This window comes from Gorilla gorilla, chromosome 1 (genome assembly GCF_029281585.2).
Source record: "Gorilla gorilla gorilla isolate KB3781 chromosome 1, NHGRI_mGorGor1-v2.1_pri, whole genome shotgun sequence".
Taxonomy (NCBI): domain Eukaryota; kingdom Metazoa; phylum Chordata; class Mammalia; order Primates; family Hominidae; genus Gorilla; species Gorilla gorilla.
In genome coordinates, this window is record NC_073224.2 from 15,924,273 (window position 1) to 15,938,043 (window position 13,771).

Consider the following 13,771-nt stretch of genomic DNA (forward strand, 5'->3'; position numbering starts at 1 on the left):
AGAGCAAAGTTTGCATTCTGTTAATTCAAAGACCTCCACAGGTACCCAGGTGTGGTCCACCTGCAAGAATGGAGAGGGGGTGGCCCCGACCACTGCCAGGACACCAGCACAAGGAGCCATGGCATTTGTGGGTGCTGGTTGGCTCTCTGATCGGCTCTCTGAGAAGGACAAAAGCCCCCACCAGTCTGGGATCTGGCTTTTGACCGTATCTGCCTTGATCTAAAAGTCTGAGGAGCTGCATGAAGCAGCCAAACCCGCTGAGCTTTTACAGGGAAAAAAAAAACTGCAGAGCTGGGGTCTCATGGGCCATGCAGGTCACATGCATCTGTGTCTGAACTTCAGTTAGATGAGCTAAGACTTCTGCTAGCCTGCCTGTGGGGCCAGCACCGTGCTTTCGTCCTCATCACAGCCGTTAAAGCCCGGGATGTGAGGCTCAGCTGCCGTGAGGAGGAACTTGTCTGGGTCCTGCCATTAGTGGGCAGCACAGGGACTCAGGACTGTGCTTGACCTCTGTGGAAGGCTGATGCTTGACCTCTGTGGAAGGCTGATGCTTGACCTCTGTGCCCTGCCACCTTCCGTTTCGTGAGTTGGTTTCCTCTTGGTCTCCTAGCATAAGCCTCTCTTGAAACTCCCTTTGGTCTCAACTGAATGAAGAAGGAAGTGGGATTTGCCACGTGGTGTTTGATGTCCGTAACAGGCAGACACATTGCAGGGCCAGGGGTGGTGGGGACCCCCGGCATCTTACCTCACTCCTTGGACAAGGCTGGTGAGCCTGGGCCAAGTAGTGGAAGGGTGGGAAGGGAAGAACCGGGATGCCAGATGCCTGTGCCAGCCCGCCCACAGCACCCCTCACCCCAGAGCCACCACTACCTCAGAAGCATGGCCTGGCACCTGCCCAGGGCACTCTGGGCCTCGGGGTGCCCACCCTGGTGCAGGCCGCGGGCCGTGGCCTCCAGAGCACTGATCTTTCCCGCCTGCACCTCCAGGTCCCGCTCCAGCATCTTGTGCTTCCACAGAAGGGGCTCCATGGGGGCCAAGGGGTCCTGGTGGGAGTGGGGAACCCAATACTGTCCATGAGCCTCCTCCTCCCATCCCAGGCTACCTGCCTTCCCACCTAGAACCACCCTACCAAATGCTCATCCACAGAGCGGCTGCTCCGCCCAAACACATCCCTCACATCCCTCAAGGCTGTTTCCAGCTTTAAGACAGTGATTCCCAGCCAGGGGAGGCATTTGGGACAGGGATCAAGAGCCAGAATCTCTGAGGCAAGCAGAGCTTTTTCATGTAAGGTGAAAGCTCCCTCCTCTGCACTCCCTGGAGGACCACGTTAGTCCCCAGTTATCCTCTGAGGTCTCCTATAAGTTACACTCGTCTGCTTCAGGGTTGGGGCAGTGGCGGGAAAAGCCAACCTCTAGGCATTTGGGAAGCGAGGAGGGCAGGGGTGAGGTGGCAGGAACGGGTCAGGCCCACACAAGCACTCTAGAAGCTCCCTGGTGTTCGTGGTGGGGCCTGCCCACAGCTGCATGGGAACTGCTCTAGATGACAGGTAAGTAACTGCCCAGTGACGGATGTGGCCCAGGGTGGGGAGATGGCCCAGAAGGGGAGGATCCCTGGCCTACGGAGCTCAGGCAGCACTGGCTGGTTTGACCCCTAATGCTGCTCTTGTAATTCCCCCCTCCTGCCCATTCCTGCTGGGCACCTACCCATAGACCCTCACTGGCTAGGGAGTCTTCCCTGCTGCAAAGCCAACGTTCCATCTTCTCCACTGAGCTCAGAAACAGCTGAGAACAAAGGAAAAGGCAAGAGACAGTCGGCGGAGGGTCCAGCCACTGCAGTCGGAGTGACTGTTCCAGTGGCACAGGTTAGGGAACCAGGGTCCTGGAAGGCAAGAGTGCTGAGTGGTGGGGAAGTCCCTGGCACAGCAGCCCCTCCAGTCTTAGCCTTGACCAGAGGCTGTGGGGTCAGCGCAGGCCCTGTTGCGGGGCGGGGAGCAAGATGCAGGCTGGGGATGGGACTGTGCCTGCCTGTAGCTCCAGGGCCTGCTGCAGCTGTAGCTGATGCTCCTGCCAGGCCCCTTCCAGGCTGCTCAGCTCCTGTTCTAAGCCAGCCAGCACCTGGCGAATGTCGGAGCTGAAGGGGTGCCCCGCTGTGAGCAGTCGCTGCCCAGTGCTTCGGGCAGGCTGATGCTGTCTGTCCAGGAGTCCAGCTCGGCCTGGAACAGGACTGGGCTCAGATCACTGGGGGCTGGAAGCAGCCCAGCAGGCAGGAGAGAGGTGGGGAAGCAGCTGAGGAGTGGGAAGCTGGAGGAGATAGGCAGGGCGGGACACTCAGGAGGCCCAAGAGCAAGGAGATGAGAGGAAGGGGAGGGGAGGGCGGAGCTGAGAGCCTGGGAAAGGCTTGGGCCAGCTGCCCGTTCACCTTGCACTCCTGATGCTCTTTTAACATACGCCGGGCTTCCACAGGGCTGCGAGGAGCGGGGCTCGTGTCCATCTGAGCCCGCAGCCTCTGGGCGCTGACCAGCAATTCCTGCAGCGTTGCCTGGAGTTTCTGAGCTTGGTGCAAGGCATCCAGCGCCTCCCTCCTGCCCACGGCGCTCGTCAGCTAGTCGTCAGGCCTTCGAACCCCTCTCCCCCATGCCCACTGGTGTCTTCTGTCCCTTAATCCCCTCAACCACAGGAGGACCCACGGGCTGGGAGGTACTGGGAGGACAGTACAGTTATTTGAAGGGTGGAGAAGGAATCCTAGGGGAACACAGGGGCTGAGGGGAGGTGTGGGGACTGAGATGCTGGAGGATGGGTCGGCGAGGGTAAGGCCTGCGGGTTCATACCGCTTCTGGGCCCTGCTCCGGAGCTGCCACCAGCTCTCAGCCACCTCCTGCTGCCTGTGCCTGACGCCGTGGGCTGCCTCAGGGCTTCTTTGGCAGAGGCGGCCCACTTCACGCTCTAGGGACTGTGGGGGAAGCCGGTGTCAGAGGCTGGGGCAGGGGAGCTCTGGGCCACCCTGGCATCCCAAAGCCCCTCCTCCCCACTTGTGCCCAGGGTCCTACTGAGGAGATGCCCTGGGCCCAGCTCTACAGCCAGCTACGCACCTCCACCTGGGCCTGGATGGGGTGCACTTCCTGCTCCAGCTCCTCGTGTTTCTGCAGCAGCCTCTGCACGCTCTCCAGATCTTTCCCACAGTCCAGGGCCTGGATCAGGGCTTCCTGGAGGAGGGGCACGGCCGGTTACCTGCTGGGCCTTTGCTTCGGCTCCTCCTTCCTGGGAAAGGGCCCAACCAGTGGCTTCTGTGTGCACAGCAAGTCCCTAGCGTGATTTCCTGGCCCCGGCTTTGAGGGCCAGAGATCTCTTCCTTATGTGAGGGGGACGATTCTGAGGAGCAACTCTGGATTTGGAGTCTCCTCTGAGGGAAGAACCTCACGTGTGTGCTGCTTCCCTGTACAGTCTCACTCAACTCTCATCCCTTGAGGAGCGAGAAAGAAAATAGAGCAAGGATGGACAGACAGGCCTGTGCCGTCATTTGAGGGCAGAAGCCAGCGGAGGAAACAGCCAGGCATGCCCAGCACAGGCAGCAGCACCTGTTTCACACGAGGGCTTCCTGGACCGGGTTCTAACTCTGCCAGATTCCAGCCCGGGGCTCTGTGGTTGTGTACACAGTCCCAGGGCAAACCTCCCGAGGGTTTGGGCTTCCTCAGGGATGGGAGGAAACAGAGAGTGTGTTTTCTGGCCTCTGGACCTGCCATGTATCTGGGGACCAGATCTGGGGGAGAAAGGAGACAGGGAAGCCCCCACTGAGCTTGCAATGGGTGCTTCTATGGTCCTGAGTTGATCCTGAGGGCCAGCCCATCAGATGTCCCTGGTGCAGACCTGCTGGGACCCACCTCCAAGTACCCAGCTGAACAGGAGAGGCCAGTGAGGGGGGAGATGCATGGGAGACTCTAGGCAGCGCCCCCTCCCCTGACTGCATTTGCTCACAGCCCCCACCAGGACCTCTTTCCACCACGTACCTTCTCCTGAATCCTCTTGGTGACATTGTCCAGCTCTCGGGACAACACGTGTATCTCCAAGGCCCCTTCGAGCTGCTGCTGGTACCGGAGCAGGTTGCCATGGAAACTCGCCCACCTGGCCAAGGGGTGGTGGTGTCATGTGGAGCCTGAGGTGGCCTTCCACCCCTCTTCCCGGCCCTTTGGTTCTCCCCAGCCTGGGACTGGCCTGTTGTTGAGCTGGCTTCGCCGCTGGCAGATGATCTTGACTTCCTCAGGGTCCCGGTTCTTGAGCTGCAGTGACAAGTCACTGATGCTCTTGATGCGGGCATCACCCACTGTGTCCTGCAGGGGAGGTATGGGTGAGGGCATTGGCACCCCCCACGCAGAGCCCCTTCTTCCCACCTCAGCAGGCACTGGAAGCATGCCTGGGCCCCGGAGCCCAAGGAACTGCATATTTGGGCAGTGGGAAGAACTGCCTCCTGCCTCCTCTACTGCGGCAGGTCCCTGAGGTCAACCCGTCCAGGTGAAGTGAGCAAGATCAGCTTGGAGCCTGCAGCCCCAGAGTCATCTCAAAGGCCAGAAAATGGGATCCCTGCGCTGGGTACCATGTAGGAGGGGGAGAGTGGGCACATGCTCACTAACAGAGACTCTTGAGACGGAGTCTCCCTCTGTTGCCTAGTCTCCCTCTGTTGCACTGTTGTTGCAGTGGCACAATCTCAGCTCACTGCAACCTCCACCTCCCCGGTTCAAGCGATTCTCCTACCTCAGCCTCCCGAGTAGCTGGCACTACAGGTGCCTGCCACCAAGCCTGGCTAAGTTTTGTATTTTTCGTAGAGACGGGGTTTCACCATGTTGGCCAGGCTTGTCTCAAACTCCTGACCTCAAGTGATCTGCCCGTCTTGGCCTCCCAAACTGCTGGCATGACAAGCATGAGCCACTGTGCCCAGCCACAGAAACTTTTAAAATGAAAATTCAGTTTATTGGATGAAGAGAAGCAAAGGGAGGTTGTGGAATGGAACAGTGAGCTCTGGCTTCCTGGGGTTTCGGTGTCCCCACCCCAGGACTCATCTGAGCTGAGGCTGGTGCTGCTTGGACGCTGGATGGGGTTTAAAGGTACACAGGGAGCGGGTCCACCGCAGGGTGTGATTGCAGATCTCCTGCCTCTGGCATCTGTAGAGCTTGTTTAAATTTCCAAAGCACTTTCCTATGAAGTGCCTCATGCAAGGTAGGCAGGGAAGGACATTCCCCTCCTTTTATAGATGCCGGAGCAGAGCTCAGAGGCTAACCTGGCTCCTTTGCGGCAGAGCCGGGATTCAAGCCCAGCTCCTTTAGAGTCTAGCTCTCTTCCTACTACAGCATCTGGCACAGTGTCTGTGAAATTCCACCATTAACAAGGGATGTCTTAGGTTTAAGCACTGCCGCCTCTTAAAAAGTAATACATACATGTACCGGGGGACAAGGTTAGCACATTTGGTCTTTAACACCTGATTGTCAATACATTTGCCATTTTTTTCCCCTGTATACCACATAAGAGAAATAGATGTTTGGTGTGTGTATGTGTGAGGGGGCGGGTGTGGGGTGAGGAGAAGACGCTGAGATGCTGAAATAGTCACACTGAAGGTGGGCGCTGATTATCCGCCACATCCAGGCATACGTCCTATTCTTTTTAAGATTTTTTGAAATAATTATAGATGCCCAGGAAATTGCCAAAGTCCTGCAGAGAGGTCCCTGTGCCCTTCCCCAGCTTCCCTTACAGCAGCATCCTATATAATGATAACATTAAAACCACAAAGCTGACGTTGGTGTAATACTACCAACTAGACCAGACCTCATTCAGATTTTATCAGTTTTTGCAAGTATGCATCTGTGCGGGGCAGTGGGGGATAGGTCGATGCAGTTTTATCACAGCTAGAGATTCACGTACCTGCCACCACACACGTGCTGTCTTACCTCTGAGGTGGGTGCTACCCCCATTCTAAAAAGGAAGGAGTGAAGGCGGGTGAGAGGAGGGAGCCTGCCCGAGGGCATGGGAGGAGCAGGCATGGCGCCCACGCCCTGCTCTACAGACCACACTCTTTCCCTGCTCTCAGTTGGATTTTCAGTGCGGGATGCATGGCCATCCTCTACCCAGCAAGACCCCCTTACCCCGGCCGAGTTTCCTCGGAACTCGCGGAGCCGCCGTCGGAGCTGCAGGCAGTGCTCCAGGTCCTGGCCCAGGTCACCAACATTCATCTTCACCTCCTGTGAAGGCCGAGGGTGGGGAGGGAACGCTCTGAGCACCAGCCCAGGCTCCTGGCACCCGCTGCTGGGGATCCCTCCTGTCAAGGGAGGGCTCCTCCCCCCATCTCTCAGCCCCCACCCAGCTGGGGCTACACCTTCTCCTGGATCCAGGCCTCTGCAAGGTCCACTCTCTGCAGGAACTCCAGGAAGTTCCGCCTGTCCTCCAGCTCCTGGCCCCTGAGGGCCATTGCCTGCCTCAGGTCCTCCCAGTGCTTCCGCAGGCCCTGCAGCCGCTGGGAGACCTCTCTGGCTCGAGGGTGACTCTGTGCCAGGAGAGCCTCTCCCTTCTGGAGGGAGAGAGGGGACACAGGACATCTTGCCTGCTGCACTTCCTCCTAAGACTGACATCGCCCCTGGGCCACACTTTGGGGCAGGCATGGGGCTGAGGGCCCGGTTGTTACCTTGGCAACAGAGGTCATGACCTCCTCATGGGCCGGGACTTCAGCCTCAAAGGCCTGGTGTTTCAGCAGGGGCTTCAGCTTATCTCTCAGGTCCCCAGGAGGGATCGGCTCCTTCAGCTGCTGGGCCCACGCCTGGATCCAGTCCTCAGCCTGGTGGGGGTGGGACATGAATGCTGCAATGTTCTGCAGCCTCAGGTCCCAGACGCCACAGGCCTAGCCCCCAGCCATTCCCAGGAGGCTGGCCTCAGGGGTGGGGCGGGCAGCACCTGGTAAATGAGCCCTGAAGGTTCCAGCTCCGGAAGGTTGCTGCAGGAGACAGCCGGGCAGGGCCTTGGGTGGGCTCTCATTTTGGAGGTGTGGCCCCTACTCCTGGGGCCCTGGGCTGCTCTGCTCCCTTCCCCACCTCTCTTGCCCTGGCCCACCAGCTCGGGACGCTGGTGGGGTCTCCACACAAAGGGGCTTAGATCCCATGTTCTGGGCTCCAGGGCAGCCTCTGGGAAAGCCATCCACCCCCTGAACCTGTTTCCGCCTCACAGTGTTGCGGTGTGAAGGCGGCTGAAAACTGTCGAGTGTGGTTCCAGTGGAAGGCCCTGGGCTGGGGGTGCCCTCTGACCTGGGTTGCGGCCTGGGTGAAGCTGGCCATCAGCAGGGAGGCATGCAGGGCGTGTCCCCGGCTCTCCGCCAGCTCCTTCACTCTCACCCGGCGCTGCAGCAGGATGGGAAGCCGGTCCCGCACCCGGGGGCGCCGGAGCGTCTTCAGCCGCTCACGCAGGGCTGCCTCCTGTGGGGCAGGGGCACAGCTGCTGCTCTCCCACCCTGGGCTGGGGTAGGGCCTGGCCTGCAGGGCTCACAGTCCTTTCTTTGAGGGCCCCGGAGCCCTTTCCTCAGCCCCACATGGCTGAGGGGTGTCTGATCCTCCCAGCCACAAGCCAGACCAGTCTGCTCCCCAAGGACCACATGGTGTGGACAGAGCCGAATGCCCCGTGTGGGTCTCTGCAGTGTGGCCCATCTCCCCCTGGGCCCTCTTCTTGAGCCACACATACAACTTGCGCAGTCAACCCCAACCAGGCCCCCAGCCTCGCAGGCTCATCAGCACTGCCTCCAGGAACGCACCAAGCGCCCCGTGACCCCCTTCAGGACTCTCTCCCGACCACCACACTCTGACCACGCCCAGGCCTCCTGACTCCATTACCTTCTTGTCCTGGGCAGTCAGAACCTTCAGGAAGACCTCGTGCTTGCGAATCAACTGCTCTACCTCTTCCACCGAGCTCCCCAAGGCACTGGTTTTCAGGGAGACCTGGATCCACAGAAAAGTCAAAGAGGCCACCAAGCCTTCCAGCCAGCCAGCCCCTCCAGCTGCAGTCTGTGCCCATGGGCACTCTGGGTATGGCAGGGCCTTAGGAGTGCCCACTGAGCTTGGCATGGAGCTGTGAGGAGTGGGAGTCCAGGTTGGGAGGCTGCGACACCTCAACCTCTGCACCATGTGGGGAGCATGACCAGCCTCTGGCCAACTTCCTCGGGGCTCAGTCTGGGATAGGGGCTGGGGATGTCAGTGGACGCTCAGGGGCCTCAGCACTTCACCATGGCCACCTGGAAGGACTTGTGCACAGCTGCCTCATATTAGAGAAAAAGCCAGAGAGGCAGGAGGAAAGGGACTGAGCAGAGAGGGGAATGGAAAGGAGGAGCAGGAGGCTGAGCGGAGTGTGAGGGCGGGAGGGGACCTGCCTCCCGGGCCGCAAGGATCTCCTCCAGGCGGCCGCACTCTCTGAGGAAGAGCTGCTCCTGCTGCTCGGCCTGCAGCCTCTCTTGCTTCCGTGCCCAGGCCTGATACACCTGGTCCCGCTGGTCCTGCAGGGCTCGAAGCTCTTCCTGGACCTGGGGATGGACACATGAGGAGCCTCAGCTGGGGAGGGTGGTGTGGGTGAGGTGAGGACTGGATCCTGAGGGAAGCTCCTGAGGAGAGGCCAGCATGGCACAGTAGGACAGGGCACCAGGTGGCCAGGCACAGGCTAGGTCAGCTGGGGTATGTGGGGGCACCCGGGAAGGGGGCCCACCTCCTTGGTGGGTGTCCCTGCAGCAAGAAGTGCCTGCTGGCCCAGCTGGGTGGCCTGCTGCCACAGCTTCTCCCGGGCCTCCAGCTCTGCCCGGAGCCACTGGTGGGCACTGAGCTTCAGCGTGCCACTGCTAGGCTCTTGCGAACTCTCCTCCACCTGCAGGTCCTGGCGCATGCGGGCTGCCCAGGAGGCGTAGTCACGCATCTGATCCCGGGGACACGGAGGGAGAGCCGGGTGAGGGCTGGGCTGGGCAGCAGGAAATCAGGTGCTGAGGCAACTGCAGCCCACCTGAGTCCACTCACACAGCCCGAGCCGACCTGGGTCAGGGCCTCGGGTGAGGCACGTGTGGCCCTTTGTCACTTGGTTTCTCCGTTCTCATCCAACCCGATCCTCCCAGAACCACGAACCCCCTACATGAGCCAGACCCTCACCACGACACATCTCTGCCCTTTGTTCCTCCTGCCTTCCCATCTCTACAGAGCTCACCTGGATGAGGCCATGAGAGGACTGACGGCTAGCAAGATCAGCCCCATCAAGACTGCTTGATGGGGAAAGAAAGTTCACCTGCTCTTCAAAGGCCCCTTGGCCGCCTTTGCCTGGGCAAAGCCTTCCCTGGTATTTGACATTGCGCTGCTCTCCTTGTTCTCTGAATTACTAATTTAACCCTTACAGTCTTCTGCTGATTTGTGTACAACTATACAAGATTGGTGCTGGAGGGACTTCAGGCCCTTGTCCAAATATCTCATTGCATGGAGGAAGGAAGGGTAAATGGCACAAAGAGTCTTGTAAACTCTAAGTGCATGACAAACCCAGGGTTAAGTGCCTTGCTCAAGCTCACACTGCTAGCAAATCAGCAGAGTTAGGTCCCTAAACTCAAGCCTTTTTGCAGTGTCAGTTTGGGCCTCCTGGTCTGCCAGGTCCCAGGACAGTGGGATGCCGGGGACACCCCGTGGCCAGGACCTACTGTCCCAGTCTGATTCTCTGGGTTTCGGGCTCATCTCCCCAGGAAGCAGGGCTCCACGAGGGCAGCAGTTCCACTTTCCATAGCTTCTATATTGCCCTCCTCTCTCCACCCGTGGCTTCAGCAGGGAGCTGAAGACAGACATTAAATAGATACTGACTGATCCAGAGGTCACTGTCTAACATCTGGGTCTCCAGTTATGAGCTTTCCTGGGCAGTTCTTACTCCCAGCCCTGGCTGGGACCCTGCATGACTGCCCTGCCACTCACCTTGCTGGCACTGACCCAGACCCTAAGGTGTCACTGCTACACCCATGTGCTCAGCCCCTGACCAGCCAGACTGACATCCCGTGTGCTCGTGCTCTCCCACCCGAGTCCATGCTTGTTCTCCCTCCGGAGCTGGAGGGCCTCATGCGTGCATGCCCATGCATGGTGCAGCACACACACATGCACACACACGCCACCCAAGGGGCAGGAGCCCTCACCGCTGTGTGGAAGCGGGCCAGGAGGCGTGCCCGCTCCAGCTGGGCCCTGCGCTGCTCCATGCGGCGCTGCTCCATGCGGCGCTGCTCCATGCGTCGCTGCAGCACTGCCCATGCCTGCGTCACAGCTTGCTGCCTCTGCTGCACCGCATGGGCCTGAGGCCCCGGACACAGCTTCTGCACCCTGCCTGCAGTCTCCAGCAGTTCCTGCAGCTGCGGGAGGGGCAGGGAACAGGGAGGCAAGGGTCATGTCCTCCTGATTATCTCGCAGATGTATCCCTTGCCTGGGAACTCTGGCCCCCTTGGGCCACGTCCTGCCATGCACAGTAGGCCCATGGGAGGCTCTGAGGGAGACTGGAAAATCTAGAGGAACAGGCGGGCCAGCCTGAGGGGGCTGCAGGGGCCTGGGTCGGAGAGGCAGCCAGCTGGGCTCACCTGCCGCTCGGTGCCCACGAGTTCTCGCTCCAGCCCCTGGTGGCTTCTCAGCTGGGCCTCCAGCCCACGCAGGTCCCGTGCCACATTGTTGGGGAGGCTCGTGGCTTTCTCCTGAGGAAGGGAGAATGCCGAGGAGATGAGGGATGGAGGGTGGGCACTGGGCCTGGAGTGTATCCACTTCTAGCCACCCCTCCGGCTCACACCTGGACCTGGGTGAGGACTTCCAAGAGATCTCTGTGAACTCTGAGGGAGGTCTCGGCGTCTCGGAGCACGTGGCCTCGGGCCTGGGTCCGCTCCCACAGCTCCGACCAGGCGGCCCTGCCCACGGCGTGTGGAAGACCAGCCGGGGATCAGCTGCCGGGCCGTCTCATTCCTCCCTCCCGCTAGGTCTGGTCAGCCCGCTCCTCTCTGAGTTGTATCGGGACTTGCCCAAAGCTCCTCCTCCTTAAAACCTCTCCCGCCTGTGGCCCTGCCTACGCACCTTCTTCCTGGGAGCCTGTCTTCTAGCTTTACCATGAATTCAGTGCTTTGCTGCTGTAATGCTCGGCACTGCATGGTATCTGTGCTGTGATACTCCTTACATCCTGTGCTTTGACTCATAGTGCGTCACCCAGGTTATGATCACAGACGCTTTGTGGGCAGAGGCCACATCTCTCCGTTCCTCGCTAACTCTGCAACTGGCTGAGCTCCTAAGGCTTCTGCCAGGCCAGGCTCTGGGCTAGGGGTTATGAGCAAGTCATGACCTTGCCTCAAAGCTCACAGGCTGGGAGTGGATCCAAATCAGCCAAGTGGACAGCTAGGAACCACACGAGGCATGGGCTGTCCCGAGTGAGCACAGGAGCTGGGGTAGCTCAGGGGAAGGCCCTGATGTCTGGCCCCACCATCTTCCCACAGCTCCTGCTCTCAATCCTGGGAGCAGGACTCTGACCTGCACACCCAGCCTCACCTCCCTTCACAGACCAGAGCCTGTGGCGGGCTCAGCTTCTCTGGAGCTAGGCCCCCTGCAGAGTCCTGTGGGCAGCCAGGGCCAGCGTGGCCCTCACAGCATGCCATCCTCTCTTACCACTCTGGGCCCTGCCTGCCCAGCTCCTTCCCCCAAACCCCATGCTGGCCTGGCCCTCTGGGCACTCACTGCAGATCCTGCTGCCTCTGACGGACCATGGGGCCAGCACTGTGCCCACGCTCTAGCAGGCTCTCCGCCAGCGGCCGGCAGGCAGCCATCCACTGGCTGCCCATCTCCACTTGGTGCTGAAACTTTGCAAACTTGGTGCAGAGGTGCTGAGAAGAGGGGAGTGGGTGACAGGGTAGCCCCCGGCCGGTTAGGCGTCAAGCAGCCTGGGAATCGAGGCACCTCAGTGCCCAACTGGGTGATGTGGGCTTGGACAGCCACGGCGTCTGCCCACTCCACTCAGGAGGCCCCACCTCAGCCAGGGCTCACCGCTCTGCTGCCACCTTCTTCCTCCGCCCCGCCAGAGCCAGCTTCCCCACCCCATAGGCTCTGCCCCAGGGCACCCTCCTTGACCCTGGCCCTCTTCTCACCAGGGCGTGCTTGGGGTCCTCCCCCAGGCTCTCCCCTCCTTTGGCTGCCTGCTTCTGGCTTGCCAGCCAGCCCTGCAGGTCCTCGGCCTCCCTCAGGAACTCGTGCAGCCTCAGGGTCCCCTCCAGTTCCCGGTGCCTGTGGTGACAGCCCGTGGTTCCCCAGAAGTGAGTTGCCCACCCCCCTGGGGGCCAGTCGGGCCAGCCAGAGGGGCCAATCTGAAAACTGGGGTTACTCATGGTCTCTGTCCAAGCCTGCGGCTCACGATTCAGGGAGTAGTAGACACAGCAGTGCAGGTGTAGGGGCAGAGGAGGGTGTGGACGTGGGGAGATGGACTGCAGGGAGTTGTGGGGCCTCACTGAAGAATTTATGGAAAGAGGTGAGCAACACACACCCTTCTCCCAATGCATCTCTACAGCCTGGGGTCGTGGGTTCTGATTGACTTTGGGCCATGGCATGGGAACAGTCAGCTGTGGCTAGGCCTCCTGTACCCACTGATGAGAGGGGTTATGGTGTCCTCACCGTGTGGCCGCCAACTCCTGCAGTGGCCGCAGCTGCTCCCGGAGCCTCTCTCGCACCACACGCGGCTGCTCAGGGACTTCGGGGCCAGTGAGGGTTTGGGCCGTCTGGTCAAGCTCCTCCATGGAGCTCCAGTAAATGGCTAGTTCCTCCCGTAGAGCCTATGATGCATGAGGACCCATGCCAGGCTCAGCCTGGGTGACTCATCCACCCACCTGTCCGTCCCCCACCCATCCAGTCACCAATCCTCATCCATTCACCCACCACTCACACGCCCATCCCATCTACCTCAACTCATCCATCCACCCACCCAGCATCCATCTACCCATTACTGATGGAGTAAGTACTTATTGTTCCATAAAGTGAACACCTGGTCTGTGCCCACTGAGGGCTCATTATTTAGCAGGGAAAGGTGAATGCTGGCTAATCTGGGCCAAGGAAGGGAGGGCACAGGAGGCATTAGACTGGACCCCAACATCCATGTGTAAGAGAGAGGCAGAGTTAAACAAGCTGTCCGGTGTAGCCGGGAGATGGGTGCTCCGTGAGGCCAAGGCTACAGGCCTTTAGAAAGACCTTCTCTGAAGGTCCTGTCGCAGAACACACTGCAACTGGGGCTGTGCAGGAAACATGCCCAGACAGGAGGACAATTCAGTGACAGCAGGAACCGGGACTGCCGTGGGCTCCAGGCTTTGAAGCTTGTGTGGTTCTGGGAGTCCGAATTCAGGAGTGAGGAAGGGGACTTCGAGACCTCCCTCCCTTCAGCCAGGGGATGTTTGTGGGAGGAGGTTGGCTTCATGAAGGGCATTTGGTTAACTCAAAGGATGACAGGTAAAGCCTGGGAGGAAGACACCTGTGGGAGATGTGGAGCGGGCTGGGCAGGTGACCTTGACAGAGGAGAAAAGTGCCAGGGGTGGGGTAGAGAGGAAGCAAGAGGAGGCAGAGAAACCCCAAGGCCACAGGGAGAGGCAAGACTCGTAAGAAGATGAAGGGAGAAAGCGTGTACATCACAGTGCCCAGGTTGCCTTGGAAGAAGGGGCACTGTGGGATCTGGGTGGGCAGTGGGGATGGGGCTGTCTGTGTCTCCAGGAAGCAAGAGCAGGGCTCCGTGCCTCTGAGAGAGGG

The 13,771-nt window shown here is 59.9% G+C and overlaps 1 protein-coding gene across 1 annotated transcript in view; it reads right to left on the reverse strand.

The window, feature by feature from the left end:
* The window catches only part of LOC129534707 (spectrin beta chain, non-erythrocytic 5-like), a 30,206-nt gene that overhangs the window by 8,943 nt on the left and 7,492 nt on the right, over positions 1 to 13,771 (reverse strand). Inside the window, 22 exon segments of the mRNA XM_063706817.1 lie at positions 871 to 1,043; positions 1,704 to 1,781; positions 2,025 to 2,179; positions 2,182 to 2,212; positions 2,419 to 2,581; positions 2,828 to 2,949; positions 3,089 to 3,202; positions 4,004 to 4,118; positions 4,209 to 4,324; positions 6,128 to 6,223; positions 6,358 to 6,549; positions 6,664 to 6,813; positions 7,277 to 7,444; positions 7,856 to 7,960; positions 8,389 to 8,538; positions 8,718 to 8,921; positions 10,162 to 10,371; positions 10,594 to 10,704; positions 10,797 to 10,911; positions 11,726 to 11,871; positions 12,133 to 12,268; positions 12,653 to 12,810. Coding sequence (XP_063562887.1) covers positions 871 to 1,043; positions 1,704 to 1,781; positions 2,025 to 2,179; positions 2,182 to 2,212; positions 2,419 to 2,581; positions 2,828 to 2,949; positions 3,089 to 3,202; positions 4,004 to 4,118; positions 4,209 to 4,324; positions 6,128 to 6,223; positions 6,358 to 6,549; positions 6,664 to 6,813; positions 7,277 to 7,444; positions 7,856 to 7,960; positions 8,389 to 8,538; positions 8,718 to 8,921; positions 10,162 to 10,371; positions 10,594 to 10,704; positions 10,797 to 10,911; positions 11,726 to 11,871; positions 12,133 to 12,268; positions 12,653 to 12,810 — 3,008 coding nt within the window.